Source organism: Haliotis rufescens, unplaced genomic scaffold (assembly GCF_023055435.1).
Source record: "Haliotis rufescens isolate VD_foot unplaced genomic scaffold, xgHalRufe1.0.p SCAF_3, whole genome shotgun sequence".
Lineage (NCBI taxonomy): Eukaryota > Metazoa > Mollusca > Gastropoda > Lepetellida > Haliotidae > Haliotis > Haliotis rufescens.
In genome coordinates, this window is record NW_025964001.1 from 43,736,569 (window position 1) to 43,755,843 (window position 19,275).

General features: G+C 44.2%; 2 protein-coding genes across 4 annotated transcripts in view; one reads left to right on the plus strand and one right to left on the minus strand.

The window, feature by feature from the left end:
- LOC124123877 (proton-coupled folate transporter-like) overlaps window positions 1–12,174 on the minus strand; it is a 39,592-nt gene extending 27,418 nt beyond the window's left edge. The window contains exon 1 of one of the 3 annotated variants that reach the window (XM_046487070.2): window positions 11,906–12,174. The gene's annotated coding sequence lies outside the window, so the exon portion shown is untranslated. The remainder of the gene's footprint in view (window positions 1–11,905) is intronic. The other 2 variants (XM_046487087.2, XM_046487078.2) reach the window with 2 other exon arrangements.
- LOC124123867 (proton-coupled folate transporter-like) lies at window positions 1,196–16,396 on the plus strand. The gene is made up of 6 exons (XM_046487059.2): window positions 1,196–1,602; window positions 8,675–8,793; window positions 9,561–10,670; window positions 10,791–10,874; window positions 13,596–13,752; window positions 14,892–16,396. Exons 2-6 carry the CDS (start codon window positions 8,727–8,729, stop codon window positions 14,959–14,961), a joined length of 1,488 nt encoding a protein of 495 aa, XP_046343015.2. The 5' UTR covers window positions 1,196–1,602; window positions 8,675–8,726; the 3' UTR covers window positions 14,962–16,396.
- The last annotated feature ends 2,879 nt before the right edge of the window (window positions 16,397–19,275 follow it).

A 19,275-nucleotide genomic window follows, 5' to 3' on the forward strand; every position in this document is an offset into this window, starting at 1 on the left:
CCTGTCACCGCAGTTAGGTGTGCAGAATTGCGTCCCTCAGACGCGCAAGAAGCCTATGATCGTTGGTTCAAAATCAAGGTTTAACGTGAACGTTTCTGGGTTTATCATCACCATGCCCGTGCTCGTGAGTTTCAGCAAAGCGTTTAAAACGTCTGAGACCTGCATCACAGGGTTTTCCTCCCACATTAAGCTGACACTCCGTGATATAACTGGAATACTGTTTAAAGCGCGTTAAACCAAGCTCACTCACTCAAAGGACGTGATGTGGAGATGTAAATAGTTAAAGCACAGCGAGTGAAAGGGTGAATAACATGAAATTTTTTAAGTAAACAGGTTTTGATTAAACACAACCAGTGATTGACAGCAGTCCGTCGCGACACACAAGCAGCAAGGTAATAAATTGTTATCCTCATTAAGTCGGCTTTCACGTTAGGCATGAGGTCCATAGGCTTGGCTATTTACAGGCGGCCGAGGCCTCGTTGGTTTCCATTTGTGAAACCAATGATGAATGTTTTATAAGAGTGTTAATTTATGGGCATACACACCGGACATAGGGAAGACTCAATACACGGCGTCTACACAAAGTGACAGCGACTATTGTTTAACGCCGCAGTCAGCTTGTCAAGTTTAGTTCGACGGCACGTAAATGATCGATTCTGGGAAATATGTTGAAATATGCCCAATTATGTCGAAGCGTAAGAACTACAGCACTGATTTAAAGTAAACTTTCGTGAATCCGGACTCAATGTTTCAATGATTCCAGTATTTCGGATAAACATTCTATTTTATTTACGAATAATGTTACATATTTTGTGGACGTTACTCACAGTGAGTGAGTGAGTGAGTATGCCTTTACGCCGCTGTATGCAATATTTCAGCAATTTCACGGCGGGGGACACCAGAAATGGGCTTCACACATTGTGCCCATGTCGGGAATCGAACCCGGGTCTTCGGTGTGACGAGCGAACGCTTAAACCACCAGGCTACCCAACCGCCCCGTCACTCATAGAAGTGGATGAGTATGTATTAACGAGCCGTGCGCACGCTCCCCAACACCCACAAAAACAAAACAAAAACAAACAAAAATTAATATCGAAATAGCTAATGGTATGTTATTTGTTATTTTATACTAAAACACATCAGGATAAGGTTTATAACTTCTTTTCACAGGTTTGAGGAAAACTTGGGCAGCGTCCTATATATCGACCTTTCAAGTGTGATTGTGACTGAACTGAGGGGCTATTCCAGCCGTCACATGAGGGCTAATAATTCACACAGCCGAAAACTCGTTGTCATGATACATATCATTTGTGTAAGAACTCGTCTGTTGCACCTGGTCTTCCTAAAGCGCAGTATATGGGACAGTCTTCAAGAACGTTCAGCGTCACGCGACAGCTGTCCACTTTGGGAAACCACTGAAGGTGTGGACATTTGAAATCATTACACTCCAGATGAGCGGACGCACGTCGAGGGGGTGAGCATATAAAGCGTTCAGTCTGTCACCAGGAAGTAGTGCGCGGGGACCGAGTATCATGTCAGTGGGGACACATCGCCTGTGAGCTCACCCCGTGTGTGTTAACTACAGCGACAGGAACCCCCCAGGTGAGTGATTGTATGCAGGGTACAGGGAGCTACATAGGCAGTGTGTTGACAGAATGGGTTCGCCGACTGTCGTGAATCTTATTTAATACTCAACTGATACTAATACTCAATACTAATATGAATTTCAATAAGGTAAAACAAGTACTATGTTAGTAACAGATAAGTTAAAAACTGACGATCGAGATTTGAAATGAGTTCAGTTCCACTTAACATACTCGTGATTGCCTGTGACTCAGCAACTTGTTGAATCGGGCGAAACTCATATCATGTAACGAAGATATAATTATACTTTCCATCGTAACTAAACACCGTTATGGACAATCCTCCTTGTGTCATATGCGAGACACCAGTTACCCAGCTATGTATAGAGTGCAAGACCAAGACGGTGCATCAACGTGCACACTATAACACTACGCACGAGATAAATGCGTAACCTTGACCTTGACTAACCGTCTTGTGATTTGATGTATTTTTAGACAGGGTCAGAAGATATGCTGTGTACGTGCGCTTTGCAATCAAATTTCTGACACACTGAACATAGGGAATGTCAACTGTTTCCGCCGCTATACACCCCACGGGTAAACACAAAGATAGGGTATGTAGGTCCCCTGTGTTGTGTACGCACACTGACTGTACGGACACAGGAATGTAGCTCAGGTAGAAGTGGTGGTCGTACACCATGCTTTAACCTGTGGTTGGTTGGTTTGTTGTTTTACACCGCACTCAGCAATGTTCCAGCTATATGACGGCGGTCTGTAAATAATTGAGTCTGGACCAGACAATCCAGTGATTGATATCATGAGCATCGGTCCACGCAATTGGGATCGATGACATGCTTTAACCAAATCAGCGAGCCTGACTACCCGATCCCGTTAGTCGCCTCTTACGACAAGCATAGTCACCTTTTACGGCAAGAATGGGTTGCTGTAACCTATGGTCATATATATGATTACCTATCGGGCGTCATGTATACATAATGAATCTGCCTTGTATAATAATGAATATATTCATTCCACTCCAAAACGTATTTCTTTCATAATCGTCAGACCTTTTACATCCTCTTAGAGTTGGCATTAGTAAGGCATTGTGATCAGCACTACGCTTGCCTCTATAAAAATGGAGGAATGTACCTTTCATAAATAATTAGGCATAACCTTCTAAAAAAATATAATTGAAATAAACACGAAGGCAATAAAAAGTTCTGACACTTTTTAGGTAAACGTAAATCTGTCACACATACATTTTTTTACAAGTATCTAGACAAACGTTTATAAGAATAATGTAAACTGTGTATTTTTGGCATTCGCCTGGGACAACATGATTTACAGGAGACACGTTGACACCAACAATAGACTTCAGAATAGAATAACAATGTCTAGGTTTGAATTACAATCAACAATTAATACACGGATAACAAGAACTTTTATTTTTGTCGGCCAAGTCATTTACAAGTAAGGTAAACAAACAGGAACTCAGCACACATCCCTGGCACACGATTCTATCGAACAGAACGCGATTCTATGAAACACTGCGTCTAGGGCGGCACACGATTCTATGTAAGACTGGGTCTAGGGCAGTACACGATTATATGTAAGACTGGGTCTCGGACGGTACACGATTCTATGTAACACTGGGTCTAGGGCAGCACACGATTCTATGTAACACTGGGTCTCGGGCAGCACACGATTCTATGTAACACTGGGTCTCGGGCAGCACACGATTCTATGTAAGACTGGGTCTAGGGCAGCACACGATTCTATGTAACACTGGGTCTAGGGCGGCACACGATTCTATGTAACACTGGGTCTAGGGCAGCACACGATTCTATGTAAGACTGGGTCTAGGGCGGCACACGATTCTATGGAATACTGGGTCTAGGGCGGCACACGACTCTATGTAACACTGGGTCTCGGGCGGCACACGATTCTATGTAACACTGGGTCTAGGGCGGCACACGATTCTATGTAACACTGGGTCTAGGGCGGCACACGATTCTATGTAACACTGGGTCTAGGGCGGCACACGATTCTATGTAAGACTGGGTCTAGGGCGGCACACGATTCTATGTAAGACTGGGTCTGGGGCGGCACATGATTCTATGTAAGACTGGGTCTCGGGCGGCACGATTCTATGGAATACTGGGTCTCGGGCGGCACACGATTCTATGTAACACTGGGTCTAGGGCGGCACACGATTCTATGGAATACTGGGTCTAGGGCGGCACACGATTCTATGGAATACTGGGTCTCGGGCGGCACACGATTCTATGTAACACTGGGTCTAGGGCGGCACACGATTCTATGTAACACTGGGTCTAGGGCGACACACGATTCTATGGAATACTGGGTCTAGGGCGGCACACGATTCTATGTAACACTGGGTCTAGGGCGGCACACGATTCTATGTAACACTGGGTCTAGGGTGGCACACGATTCTATGGAATACTGGGTCTCGGGCGGCACACGATTATATGTAACAATGGGTCTGGGGCAGCACGCGATTCTATGTAACACTGCGTCTAGGGCGGCACACGATTCTATGTAAGACTGGGTCTAGGGCAGCACACGATTATATGTAACACTGGGCCTCGGGCAGCACACGATTATATGTAACACTGGGTCTCGGGCAGCACACGATTCTATGTAAGACTGGGTCTCGGGCGGCACACGATTCTATGGAATACTGGGTCTCGGGCGGCACACGATTCTATGTAACACTGGGTCTCGGGCGGCACACGATTCTATGGAATACTGGGTCTAGGGCGGCACACGATTCTATGGAATACTGGGTCTCGGGCGGCACACGATTCTATGTAACACTGGGTCTAGGGCGGCACACGATTCTATGTAACACTGGGTCTAGGGCGGCACACGATTCTATGGAATACTGGGTCTAGGGCGGCACACGATTCTATGTAACACTGGGTCTCGGGCGGCACACGATTCTATGTAACACTGGGTCTCGGGCGGCACACGATTCTATGTAACACTGGGTCTAGGGCGGCACACGATTCTATGTAACACTGGGTCTAGGGCGGCACACGATTCTATGGAATACTGGGTCTAGGGCGGCACACGATTCTATGTAACACTGGGTCTCGGGCGGCACACGATTCTATGTAACACTGGGTCTCGGGCGGCACACGATTCTATGGAATACTGGGTCTCGGGCGGCACACGATTCTATGTAACACTGGGTCTAGGGCAGCACACGATTCTATGGAATACTGGGTCTGGGGCAGCACACGATTCTATGGAATACTGGGTCTGGGGCAGCACACGATTCTATGTAACAATGGGTCTGGGGCGGTACACGATTCTATGGAACACTTGGTCTTGGGCGGTACACGATTCTATGTCACACTGCGTCAAGGGCGGTACACGATTCTATGGTTGGTTGGTTGGTTGGTTGGTTAGTTGGTTGGTTTGTTGTTTAACGTCGCACTCAGCAATATTCCAGCTATATGACGGCGGTCTGTAAATAATCGGTTCATGACCAGACAATCCAGTGATTAATATCATGAGCATCGATCCACGCAATTGGGATCGATGACATGCTTCAACCAAGTCAGCGAGCCTGACCAACCGATCCCGTTAGTCGCGATTCTATGGAACATTGGGTCTTGGGCGGTACATGATTCTATGGAACATTGGGTCTCGAGCAGCACACAATTCTATGTAACACTGTGTCATGGGCGGTACACGATTCTATGGAACATTGGGTCTTGGGCGGTACACAATTCTATGTAACACTGGGTCTCGAGCAGCACACGATTCTATGTAACAATGGGTCTTGGGCAGCACACGATTCTATATAACACTGGGTCTAGGGCAGCACACGATTCTATGTCACACTGGGTCTAGGGCAGCACACGATTCTATGTCACACTGGGTCTAGGGCAGCACACTATTCTATGTCACACTGGGTCAAGGGCAGCACACGATCCTATGTAACACTGGGTCTAGGGCGATACACGATTCTATGTCACACTGGGTCTCGAGCAGCACACGATTCTATGTAACACTGGGTCTCGAGCAGCACACTATTCTATGTCACACTGGGTCAAGGGCAGCACACGATCCTATGTAACACTTGGTCAGGGGCAGCACACGATTCTATATAACACTGGGTCAAGGGAGGCCCACGATTCTATGTAACACTGGGTCAATGGCGGCACACGATTATATGTAACACTGGGTCAAGGGAAGCACACGATTCTATGTAACACTGGGTCTCGGGCGGCACACGATTATATGTAACACTTGGTCTGGGGCAGCACACGATTCTATGTCACACTTGGTCTAGTGCGGCCCACGATTCTATGTAACACTGGGTCAAGGGCAGTACACGATTCTATGTAACACTGGGTCAAGGGCGGCCCACGATTCTATGTAACACTGGGTCTAGGGCGGCACACGATTCTATGGAATACTGGGTCTAGGGCGGCACACGATTCTATGTAACACTGGGTCTAGGGCGGCACACGATTCTATGGAATACTGGGTCTGGGGCAGCACACGATTCTATGGAATACTGGGTCTGGGGCAGCACACGATTCTATGTAACAATGGGTCTGGGGCGGTACACGATTCTATGGAACACTTGGTCTGGGGCGGTACACGATTCTATGTCACACTGCGTCAAGGGCGGTACACGATTCTATGGTTGGTTGGTTTGTTGTTTAACGTCGCACTCAGCAATATTCAAGCTATATGACGGCGGTCTGTAAATAATCGGTTCATGACCAGACAATCCAGTGATTAATATCATGAGCATCGATCCACGCAATTGGGATCGATGACATGCTTCAACCAAGTCAGCGAGCCTGACCAACCGATCCCGTTAGTCGCGATTCTATGGAACATTGGGTCTTGGGCGGTACATGATTCTATGGAACATTGGGTCTCGAGCAGCACACAATTCTATGTAACACTGTGTCATGGGCGGTACACGATTCTATGGAACATTGGGTCTTGGGCGGTACACAATTCTATGTAACACTGGGTCTCGAGCAGCACACGATTCAATGTAACAATGGGTCTTGGGCAGCACACGATTCTATATAACACTGGGTCTAGGGCAGCACACGATTCTATATCACACTGGGTCTAGGGCAGCACACGATTCTATGTCACACTGGGTCTAGGGCAGCACACGATTCTATGTCACACTGGGTCAAGGGCAGCACACGATTCTATGTAACACTGGGTCTAGGGCGATACACGATTCTATGTAACACTGGGTCTCGAGCAGCACACGATTCTATGTAACACTGGGTCTCGAGCAGCACACTATTCTATGTAACACTGGGTCTCGGGCGGACTTGGTCTGGGGCAGCACACGATACTATATAACACTGGGTCAAGGGAGGCCCACGATTCTATGTAACACTGGGTCAAGGGCGGCACACGATTATATGTAATACTTGGTCTGTGGCAGCACACGATTCTATGTCACACTGGGTCTAGGGCGGCACACGATTATATGTAACACTTGGTCAAGTGCGGCCCACGATTCTATGTAACACTGGGTCAAGGGAGGCACACGATTCTATGTAACACTGGGTCAAGGGAGGCACACGATTCTATGTAACACTGGGTCTCGGGCGGCACACGATTATATGTAACACTTGGTCTGGGGCAGCCCACGATTCTATGTCACACTGGGTCTTGGGCGGCACACGATTATATGTAACACTGGGTCAAGGGCAGCACACGATTCTATGTAACACTGGGTCAAGGGAGGCACACGATTCTATGTCACACTGGGTCTCGGGCGGCACACGATTATATGTAACTCTTGGTCTGGGGCAGCACACGATTCTATGTCACACTGGGTCATGGGCAGTACACGATTCTATGTAACACTGGGTCAAGGGCGGCCCACGATTCTATGTAACACTGGGTCAAGGGAGGCCCACTATTCTATGTCACACTGGGTCTTGGGCGGCACACGATTATATGTAACACTGGGTCAAGGGCAGCACACGATTCTATGTAACACTGGGTCAAGGGAGGCCCACGATTCTATGTAACACTGGGTCTCGGGCGGCACACGATTCTATGTAACACTGGGTCAAGGGCAGCACACGATTCTATGTAACACTGGGTCAAGGGAGGCCCACGATTCTATGTAACACTTGGTCAAGGGCGGCACACGATTCTATGTAACACTTGGTCAAGGAAGGCCCACGATTCTATGTAACACTTGGTCAAGGGCAGTACACGATTCTATGTAACACTTGGTCAAGGGCAGCACACGATTCTATGTAACACTGGGTCAAGGGAGGCCCACGATTCTATGTAACACTTGGTCAAGGGCGGCACACGATTCTATGTAACACTTGGTCAAGGAAGGCCCACGATTCTATGTAACACTTGGTCAAGGGCAGTACACGATTCTATGTAACACTTCGTCAAGGGCGGCACACGATTCTATGTAACACTTGGTCAAGGGAGGCCCACGATTCCATGTAACACTGAGTCAAGGGAGGCCCACGATTCTATGTAACACTTGGTCAAGGGAGGCCCACGATTCTATGTAACACTTGGTCAAGGGCAGTACACGATTCTATGTAACACTGGGTCAATGGCAGTACACGATTCTATGTAACACTTGGTCAATGGCAGTACACGATTCCATATTACAATATAACTAAGGTGATACTGTATCGTGGAGAGGAGTCCGTTTATCGTAAACTATTGTAGTGGTGTCCCCTCTAACAGCTGTGGTTTTAGACTGTACCTATTTTTATCTATAGTTTAGAATTCTGTTGCTTTTCGTGTATTTTGAAGACCGAATATATTACAAGCATGTTCCCAGGAAAATCCACATTGAAACGTGCACGGCAACTTTTGATGCTTCTTCAGGCTTTGAATACACAATGTCACTTAGAAAGGGGTCAAATGTTACAAATGTTATATTTTGGATAACACTTTCTCAGTAGAGTACATATTCTGGTACTGAAACATTATGTAAGCATTTGGTGCAGTTTGTTATGTTATACTCAAACCACAGATAGGGTTTCTAGCATTGAGGTCCACTACAAGCTATACGTGTTCTGTCACTGCAGTCTAGACCTGGGAGCATGTAGAGGATTGGTCACATCCAAGGAAAAACACACAATGCCGGCCCATACGGAAGATGTTGTGGCGACTGACGAGTCTCCGGTGGAGGCGACAGAGGAAGAAGGTAAATCTATTGTTAATGTGTCTCTAAGATTTATAACTAGGCAAGCCAGTCATAACTTGTTCACACATAATGAGTGGCTTACGGATGGACCTGCGAATGGAATAGCCCTTGTTGTGACGTCACATTATAGTGCGAACCCATGGAGTTCCCTTCTCGCATGTCTGCAATATTCCAGCTATATGACGGCGGTACGTAAATAATCGAGTCTGGACCAGACAATCCAGTGATTGATATCATGAGCATCGATCCACGCAATTAGGATACGATGACATGCATCAACCAAGTCAGCAAGCCTGACCGACCGATCCCGTTAGTCGCCTATTACGACAAGCCTAGTCGCCTTTTACGGCAAGCATGGGTTGCCGAAGACCTATTCTACCCCGGATCTTCACGGGTCCTGCAACATGGGACTTGGTTGATGCGTGTCGACGTATACCAGTTGTATGGATCGATGCACATATGATTTCGATATAAAGGTTGTCTGGTCCAGACTCGATTATTTACAGACCGCCGTCAACTGGAATATTGCTGAGTGCGGCGTTAAACAACAAACAAACATTTGTGTTTATGTTATATAGCTGCGTGTGAGCTTGATGCAGGATGAAAGCTCGATGTGACAAACTTTTAAGACGATTTATGACTTTAGCGAAACCCTTTCAGCATCCTTTCTTCTCTTTGAAATGTTGTTACGGTTTTATATTGGTAGGTGGGTATGTTTCAGTCTTCCAAAACCTGTCGTTAAGTCACTTATTCCTTGCTACTTCCAGATGAACGCAAATCCCTGATCCAAAACGAAGGCACAACCAGCATGTCGTTACCTCCACTCAGACACTACGTCCCAGTGGAGGTGGTCGCATTCCTCTTCATCTGCGGTATCGTCATGACTCTACCCTTGACACAGTTCTACATAGTCGACAAAATAACAAGAGAATATGGCGGCGTCAACAAAAGCACGACCGACGCCTGCAGCCCCAAGGCAGGTAACTCGTCCGACGCAGGGCTGCAGAACAAGATACAGAGCAAAGCTGCTGACTATACAGTATTCCTCATCTTTGCTAGCACATTCCCTGGAATCATCCAAACAATCGTTCTTGGGTCCTTCTCTGACAGACACGGTAGGAAACTGTCGATGTTAATGCCGATTTGTGGTCTTCTATCAAAGGAGATCGTGTATCTCATCGTGTTCGAGCTGGACCTACCGCTCGCATACCTATTCATAGGCAATGCAATCGAGGGGTTTTCGGGTGGTTTTGGGACAATGTTGACGGCGTTATTTGGATGTGCGGCCGACATTACAACCGCGGGACCCAAGCGAGCATTGAGGATGGCTATAATTCAGGCAGTGATGAGCTTAGGCTCAGCGATGGGGGCCTTGGTTGCAGGAATATGGATAGAGGAGGTCAACTTTAAACAGCCGTTATACTTTTTAATCGCATTATCTAGTGCATGTCTCCTGTTTACGATATTCATATTTCCAGAAACGCGTAGACATCGACCCCAAGGTAGCCTCACATTCAAGGAACATTTGAAATCATTCAAAACAAGCATACAGTTTTACACAAAAGACACTCCTGAGAAAAGGCGGTGGAAATTGATTGTGTCCTTGATGACCTTCTTTACGTCCTTCTCCGTGGAGCTGATAAAAGCCACGGTACTGACTCTCTATCTCCTGGCCACGCCCTTCTGCTGGAATAAAGTACAGATCACCGGCTATACCGCCGCCAGGACCATTGTTGACTGGGTCTGCATACTCGCCCTCACGCGCTTCCTTGCGCGCCGCCTGTCGGAAGTCAACATCGCAATCATCGGATGTGTTTCCAACATGCTGTTCCTGGTGCTGTTAGGAATCGGCCAGAGTAGCGTCCTTGTCATCATAGGTATGGCTTACCATAACTTTTTTAACGTCTTATTTTTTTCTGAAATTGTTGTTTTCGTTCTTGAAAATGTGTTATCACGAATATTTGCCACGTTGTAATGTCTCTATTCATTCCCTTCAGCGGGCTTGGTTGGGATCTTCAGTGAAGCACCGTCTGCGATGATGCGTTCAGTGATGTCAAAACTTGTCTCCTCTGATGAACAAGGTCGGTGCTCTGTCAAACAATGTATTATGACATATTGGAAAGACTTTTTATGCATGGGGGATTATCCCGTGAAGAGGAGCTTTAGTTGGATTTGTTTAATTTGTATTATAATATGATTTTGTATTAATTGCCACGTGCCAAATTATTCCTCTTGAGGAAGTGAACCACCGGTAGCCTAACACCCATTGGAATGGCTCTCTACTAATATTTAACCTCGGAAATGAAAACATTTTCAGCTATTTTGTTAAATGTTCTTGGAACATACTCAGCCAAACTAGAAACTTTTATACACTCAGAATCAGACTACACTTTATTTATGGTTATTTTATAATATAAATACACCGTATTACAGCACGATGATTTGTTTGTTAGTTTGTTTAACGCCGCACTCAGCAATATTCTAACTATGTGTCTGTAAATAATCGAGTCTGGACCAAACAATCAAGTGATTGATAGCATGAGCATCGATCTACGCAATTGGGATAAGATGACATGCATCGACCCAGTCAGCGAGCCTGACCACCCGATCCCGTTCGTTGCCTCGTACAAGCATAGTCGCCTTTTACAGCTAGCATGGGTTGCTCTTCACGGGTAAGCATATTGGTACCTTGCTCGGGACCGATTCTTCGGTGTGAAATGCAAAGTACTTACAAGTGGTGTTGCTTATTAGATGTCAGATGCCATTCTATCCGAGTATTGTCTTCACAATAGAGTGAGTGAATGTCGGTTAACATTAACGTATTGATGAGAGCATTTTGAACCCACCTGCTCCGCCCACGACATTGTATTCCAAGAAGTGGACGTGACACTTTTAATTATGATGATGATTATTATTATTATTCAGTCTCTCTTCACAACGGCATAAGGATCTATACTGAAACGTCGCTATAAGAGTTTAACAAAGAAAATGTTATCCCTCACGTGTGACAGTTGAAGTAGTATAGGTCAGTCGTGTACATATTTCAGTTCCGGGCCGGGGTAGCACTATCGTACTCTCCCACAACTATTTCAGTATAGCATCTACAACTAACCTGGGGATGAACCTGTCCACTCCTATGTATTCCATTTGATCACCTCATCTCACATTCCAACCATCGCTAATACACATGAGCTCATCTGACACGTGTAAACTTGATGAAACAATGAGCAACAGACTCCATCCGGGCCAAATGCACGAGAAAAACGGCACGCGCAGTGATGTCACGTGCTTCTAATTTAGGCTCACAATGTCATAGTTATCATCCAAGATAGATAAGCTATAAAAACTTACCTACATAATTTTTTATAAGGAAACACACAACTGGGAGATGGACAAAAATACCTTTAACAGAAAGGAAATGCCAACTTTGCAAATTATCTGACATAGGTGACGAATTCCATTATTTGTTTATTTGTCCATATTTAGAAAACGAAAGAAAATATTTTTTACACAGATGCTACTACGTCAAACCCAATATGCATAAAATGAATTTTCTTTTCAATAATTCACGACAAGGAACATTGAGAAAACTGTCCAAATTCTGTAAAATCATCACGTCATTGTTTAAACCTATCAAGTAACTCCCTCTTTTTGAATTGGACGCATATTGCTACCATAGAAAACTGTATAAATATGCATGCATGCTCGGCAAAGATTTTTTTGTATATATTCTATATTTATATGTATATGTATTATGTTGTTGAAATAATTTTGTACCTTGATGCCGCTGATAGCGGCCTGAGGGTAAATAAAGTTCAGTCCAGTTCAGTTCAGGGACTCCGGGTCAGTTAGAGGTGGTCCCCAGCAACCTATACTTTTCATACGAGGCAATTTAATGGCTGGGGTGGTCAGGCTCGGCTGAGTGCGTACTACCGTTACTCATACATCACAGGTTTGTCTGTTACATAGTTGAATATTTATACGCCGCCGTCATGGAGCTGGGGGCATTAAACAACAAACAAACATCATCCGTTCAACCCATGTAAATCTGGTCATTTCAGACCATCTTTCACCACGACAGAGAGATTTTATTTGGTCACTAACTTCCTTACCGTCAAAGGGTAGATTCTTAATCACAACTAGGTTAGAGGTCACCGCAGCAGCGTACCTTGTCTCCAAGACAGAGTTTTTTTGTCTCGTTTTGTTTCGTCTGTTATATCTGTTTCTCAAGATCTGGGATAGAATAGGTCTTCAACAACCCATGCCTGTCGGAAGAGGCGACTAACGGGATCGGGTAATCAGGCTGGCTGACTTGGTTGGTTGTCATCGTATCCCAATTGCGTAGATCGATGCTCATGGTGTTAATCACTGGATTGTCTGGTCCAGACTCGATTATTTTCCGATTATTTCCGATTTTTCATATAGCTGGAATATTGAGTGCTGGGCTAAACAAAAAACAAACAAACAAATATAAATCCAAGGGCCGAATTACCGACAGACATTGATCGAGTCCCTCGTAGGAACATGGCGGACACCGGCTTGAAAAGTCAGTATGGCTTTGCCAAACAAACAGCTACCATCTAGTTTATAAAACCAGTGGGATAATGGCTTCATTAGGCACGGAAGCTATTCTGTTTGTAGAATACTGACCCTCAAATACACCATGGCCATTCATTTTCTACAGCTCCATTAAACAAGAGTTGATACTCTTAGGACCTTTATAACACTCTAATTCAACTAACCCACATGAGTAACCTATGTCGATCTCAACATTAATATTACCGTTGTATGTGATGTTGCAGGGGCGTTGTTCGCGTCTGTCAGTACGGTGGAGATGTTGGCGTCATCGGTTCTGGGTGTCGCGGCTACTCTCGTCTACAAGGCGTCGCTCTCCTTCTTCCCCGGCCTCATTTTCATCCTCCTCGCCGCTCTCATCTTCATCACGGCAGTGATGCTTGGGTAAGACCACATCTGTTCTTGTCTCACGAGCTAAATACACACAGTTATATTCCCACACTGATTGTATATATTATTAAATTGATCACAGGCGCGTTTTTCCGATTCCGGTGCAATATATTCCTTACAACAAATGTTTAGCTGACAGTGCAATATTTCTTTAAGAGATTGTGCATTCATGTAGAAGTGTCCATTTCAGGTTTGGGGAAGGTGACCTAGTGACCTATTTGTCTAAGTCGTCGGAAATCGCTGAGCGGAGATGCGTCCCTTAATTGTGCTAGGATCAGCTCATCTGAACTTAGACTATTATAGCCGCCCTTAGTATCCCTAGTGCTACTTGGTTCCATCAAAGTTGTAAACGTTAATTTCAGCTAAAATCTCTGATAGAACCGACACGCCATGATAAAACTGAGGTACTGTCCATAGTGGCGCAAAGCTCACTCACTCATTTCAGAGTCGGGTTGAATGAGTCTTGTGGTCGAAGTATTGGCTCGTCACTCCGAAGACTCGAGGTCGATACCCACATAAGTTTAATTGGTGAAGCCCATTCTGTGTATCACCCGCCTCTCACTACAGCTCGATGAATGTCCCACCAGTTCATACTTTCGAATTTATTTTCATATTGATGCCTGGTCTAAGTTTTTGCGTGTTTATTGTTGTGTGTTGTTACCCTATTATTATTATTATTATTATTATTATTTTTATTATTATTATTTAAGAAGTAACAAACCCTTAGTCAGATTGATTTGTAGTACAATCTCGAACATCACACGACGCCACAACACAAAACTCTTAAAAGAAACAGTATTCCAAAACATATTTTAAACAAAAAAGTACTTTTTGTGTGTATCTTTCCTCAATTCACAACATCTAATAAGAAAATCCAGCCGTATAACAACACATGCTAATGACGGTTATGTCTTTTATTGGAGGGCTACCGCTTACGTTTTTGTGCTCAAGATGTGAAGTGCTTGTACTGAAGGGATGAAAAATACTATGATGGCAACCCATATGGCAACATCTGAGAATACACATACCTTCACATGTTTTCCCTCTCCTCACAGCTGTTTGGAATTATTTGCAGTCCATGCTTACGATCACGTTATCATTTGCAATAATATGTAAATATGTACCTATTTCAGGGCTCTCAGCTACAGTATGAAGAAAGATCCATCCCAGGCATCACAGACCATAATGGTGACAGCGGAGTAACCAATCACAGATCGGTGCCTACCACTTGACCAATCATAGATAAAAGTACATTATAAACCAATCAGAAACAGAGACAAACGAGTTACCAATCAGAAACAGAGACGAACGAGTAACCAATCAGAAAAGAGCATGAGAAGGCGGGATGGTTCAGCAGCATGCTGATTATTGGTGTTCACTAATAAATGTTGGCAGGCACGTGGCGAACAGCAGCATCGGCGGGAAGGAATAACAACGTTCGGTGATGGATAAAAGTCTTGATCCCTTAAGTGTAACAGGTATGCAGTTTTTCCAACTGACAAGTTTGTTAGTTGTTTAACGCCGCACTCAGCAATATTCCAGCTGTTTGACGGCGGTCTGTAAATAATCTCTAGTCTTGACCAGACGATCCAGTAATTGACACCATTAGGATCGATCTACGTAACTGGGATACGACATGCATCAACTAAGTCAACGAGCCGGACCACCCGAACAAGTTAGTCGCCTCTTACGACAAGCATTGGTTGCTGAAGACCAATTCTACCCTGGATCTTCACGGGATTCCAACTGATAAAGTCTACTTTTCTTGGTGAGGGATAGGGGTGGAAACAGAGCAAATCGTCTTATTTTGTACGCTGTGTTGTGGTGCTCCAAGGTTTTAATTGTGTTTCTGCAATGGTACTATTTCTGTGTTTTTCTTTCTGGACATTTCGCAGAGCTTTCACAAATAAACGTAAAACACGCCAAATAAATCACCATTACCTTATCAATTTTGAGCTGCTTGCGTACAAATACGCATGGGTAATTTCAAAAGTCCAATAATATAACATGACTCATGTATCTTTTTTCTGCATCAACATACATAAACTCTCCTGCAGCAAAGATGCACAGGAAAGGTGCAAAAGGGATATTTTGAAAATATCAACTCATTGGTGTAATAATACCAAACTGACTAGACCAAAGGGAATAAATAGTCAAACAAAAATATCAATATCCAACTGAAGGTGAACATTTTGTAAATAAGCCAATAAGTAATAAGTAAATACTCACTGGCTCAAAAGGTATCTGGAGCCCTGATACTTTCTGTAAGCATGTTAGCATTATGACCATTTGATTTTTAAGGGCGGGTGCGGTTGGGGTGTTCTGGTTCTTCATTAACTCCTTTAAAGATGCGTATGTGATATTTTTAAAGTAATCTGTGATATATGTGCACATACGTAAACAACCAAGTTGGAGAGAGTTGATTTATACATAGGATACTTTAACTCAATGAGCTGGGCTTCCACAAGTTTGCCACGAGCCCTTCAGTTGTTGTCCAACTTTGTTCTTGTTTCGTGTATTGATGATAATTGAAGTACGTTGTTTCTTTTCCGTGACTTTACCTTGTGTTTAACATTTCGTGATTGTCGTTTTACTTTTTGTTATTAATAATAAAAGCTTTTCTGCATCCTTTTAGAAATAATATGTTTTGCAGTGGTCAGCCCCCTACACGCCGTGCAATGTATTCATGTTTGCACTAATTCAGTTTCCAATACCAATGGTTAAGGCTGTAACAACCCCTATCAACAGACACACGCATTGCTTTGTGAAGGAACACTGGTAGATTTATGTAGTGTAAAAGTAGCTATGGTCACTTGTTAGTTTATGGAATGTTGCGTGTTCGATTTCACATCAAAATCCACAGTTGCTATTGAGTTAAAGAAATTCGCAGTCAGAATCCGCTCTTTCCAGATTCGTCCTATATGGTATGGTAGCACAATGACCAAGCCCAGAATGCGAGTGAGTAGTGTTTTACCCCGCTTTTAGCAATATTCCAGCAATATCACGGCGGGGGACACCAGAAATGAGCTTCACAAATTGTACCCATGTGGGGAATCGAACCCGAATCTTCGGCGTGACGAGCGAACGCTTTAACCACTAGGCTACCCCACAGCTACCATGGAGCCTTAAATGCTTATTCTAAAAGAATAGTTGTTTTTGGTTTTCTTTGTTGCTTAACACCGCACTCAGCAATGTTCAGGCTATACGACGGCCGTCTGTAAATAATCGAGTCTGGGCCAGGCTAACCAGTGACTGACATCATGACTCTCGATCTACGCAAATGGGATACGATGACATTCATCAACCAAGTCATCGAGTCTGACCACCCGATCCCATTAGTCGCCTCCTGCCCAAAAGAAAAGAGTTAGATATAAATAATTTAGAAAGTGACGCAAAACATATGTGCATAAATTCTGAAATGCATACCTCAAATGTCATATGTAATCACCGCCAAATGAAACGCGAACAGAAACATAGAGAGAAGTATGTACGTTAAGAAGAGATGTTTCCAATGTGTACCACTTTATGACAAAACTCAAAATCAGTCAAGTGTTACCACAGAGAGTCTCTATTACTCTTGTCACGATATGCGACTCGTGATTTCCAAACTTTACACGCTAATCCTGCACGAGACAAATGGTGCATCTCGACCAATGGATCTTTGCCGTCACAACTGATGCGTTTACAAGCGTCGGTCCACACAACATACCAGTATGTTCACTTGTGCATCAAAACCATCTAATATCTCTTGAATATGAGTAATTCGTTATGTATAAACTAACAAATATGATATTCGCGTTTCTTTTGCCGGTGCGTATACACTGACAAGCGAATATATGAGGAAATGGTGCCACCAATCTCAATAAAATCAGATCTAAGTTCTCGCTGCCGCTGAACAAAGATCTGAGGACATCCCATTACGGGTCACGTCAGAACGCCCTTTCGCGAACTTTGACCGACCACTGAAATGACTAACAAGAAGTCAATTAGAAAACATCTTTCTCGAGCTTTACAACACTCGTTTCAACCAGGCACTTCCATTTCAGACTACGCTTAAAAAATATGTTGACACACGGAAGCGAGAGATAAACGATTATTTTGACGGGAATCAGTCGATAAGGGCCGTAACTGTTGTTCGGAATATCCCATGTTAACGTTTTCGAGGTTGCATGATTAGAAAACACATTCCGACTGTCACTTTCATGATCTGGTAAGCGTCGCTTTGATTGGTCGGATGAAAGGTCACTCTGGCGTGACCCGTAATGGGATGTCCTCAGATCTATGTTTAGCGATAGCGAGAACTAAGATCTGATTTTCATGAGATTGTGGTGCCACAGAAGTGTTGCATTTCCTAGACAGCCAGGCCATGGTTCGTGTTTGGTGGGACGTCAGGAAAACCATGCCGTGGGTTTGATGCTACACCAGAGCAGAAGCCGTGGTTCAAGTGTGATGCTAGTCCTACTGGAACTCACCCCGGTGTCTTATGCGAAACTCTGGTCCTTCGCGGTGTTCATACAGATACAGATACCTCATATCTACATATTATATTGATAAACATATAAATACTGGGTAATAGAGGATGTGGGCACAGCTACACCGCGGAATAATCCATATGGACAATGCAGCATATACATGTAGCATATACTGTCAGGCAGAATATACAGTAGCTTCTTTTCACATTTCAAGTGTCGAGTGAAATATGTTTCACTCGATACATGAATATCCTATTTATTGTATACGTTTTGTGTAGCGTATACATTATTTCATTACAAATGTAAAACCTTGAAACGTATATTCTCCCTTCCTAACACGCAGGGACATTTCACCACCCCTTGAAATTGCGACTTAAAAAGTAGTTCCGGGTTTACATAATCTTAAAAAATAGTAACAAAAGTAACACAAATATTTAGGGTCATGAAAATTCTTTATCATACATTTGAATATGAATAAATTCAAAATCAACTTAAACAAGAAATATTCTTGAAATCTACGAGAAAGTAGATACGCTGGTCAAGTAACAAAAATGGCGCTTTGCGAATCGAACAATCTCGATTGCCACCTTACTTAGATCTACAGACAAACAGTGCGCAGGATTTGCCCAAGAGGCGGACGCCCACATGTAACGTTAAAACAAGACAGGGTTATCTCCCGTTCTCACTTGCGTCGACGCCATCTACCAGCTTTAACTTATGCCAGACAGACAGCTTGAACCCGCCACAGACCCCAGTCACCACACACGATGCATCAACAGCACATCTCGGTGCCGACGTCCAGAATTTTGGTGTGTTTTCTTTTGGATTTGAGTGGAGAAAAGCCTAAAGTGGGCAGGATGCAGGCCTACCAGGAAACCAAAGAGCAAATGCATGGTGCTTAGAAACATAGCCCCATAACCCTGGCAAACATAAGCGTCAAGCCCATAGTCTGCACTGGGAATTGCAGCTTCTCAGATCACTAGGCCAGGGGAGTCTCTCAGTATGAAGGTCCAAGAGACCACACACATATTATTTTTAGAATGAG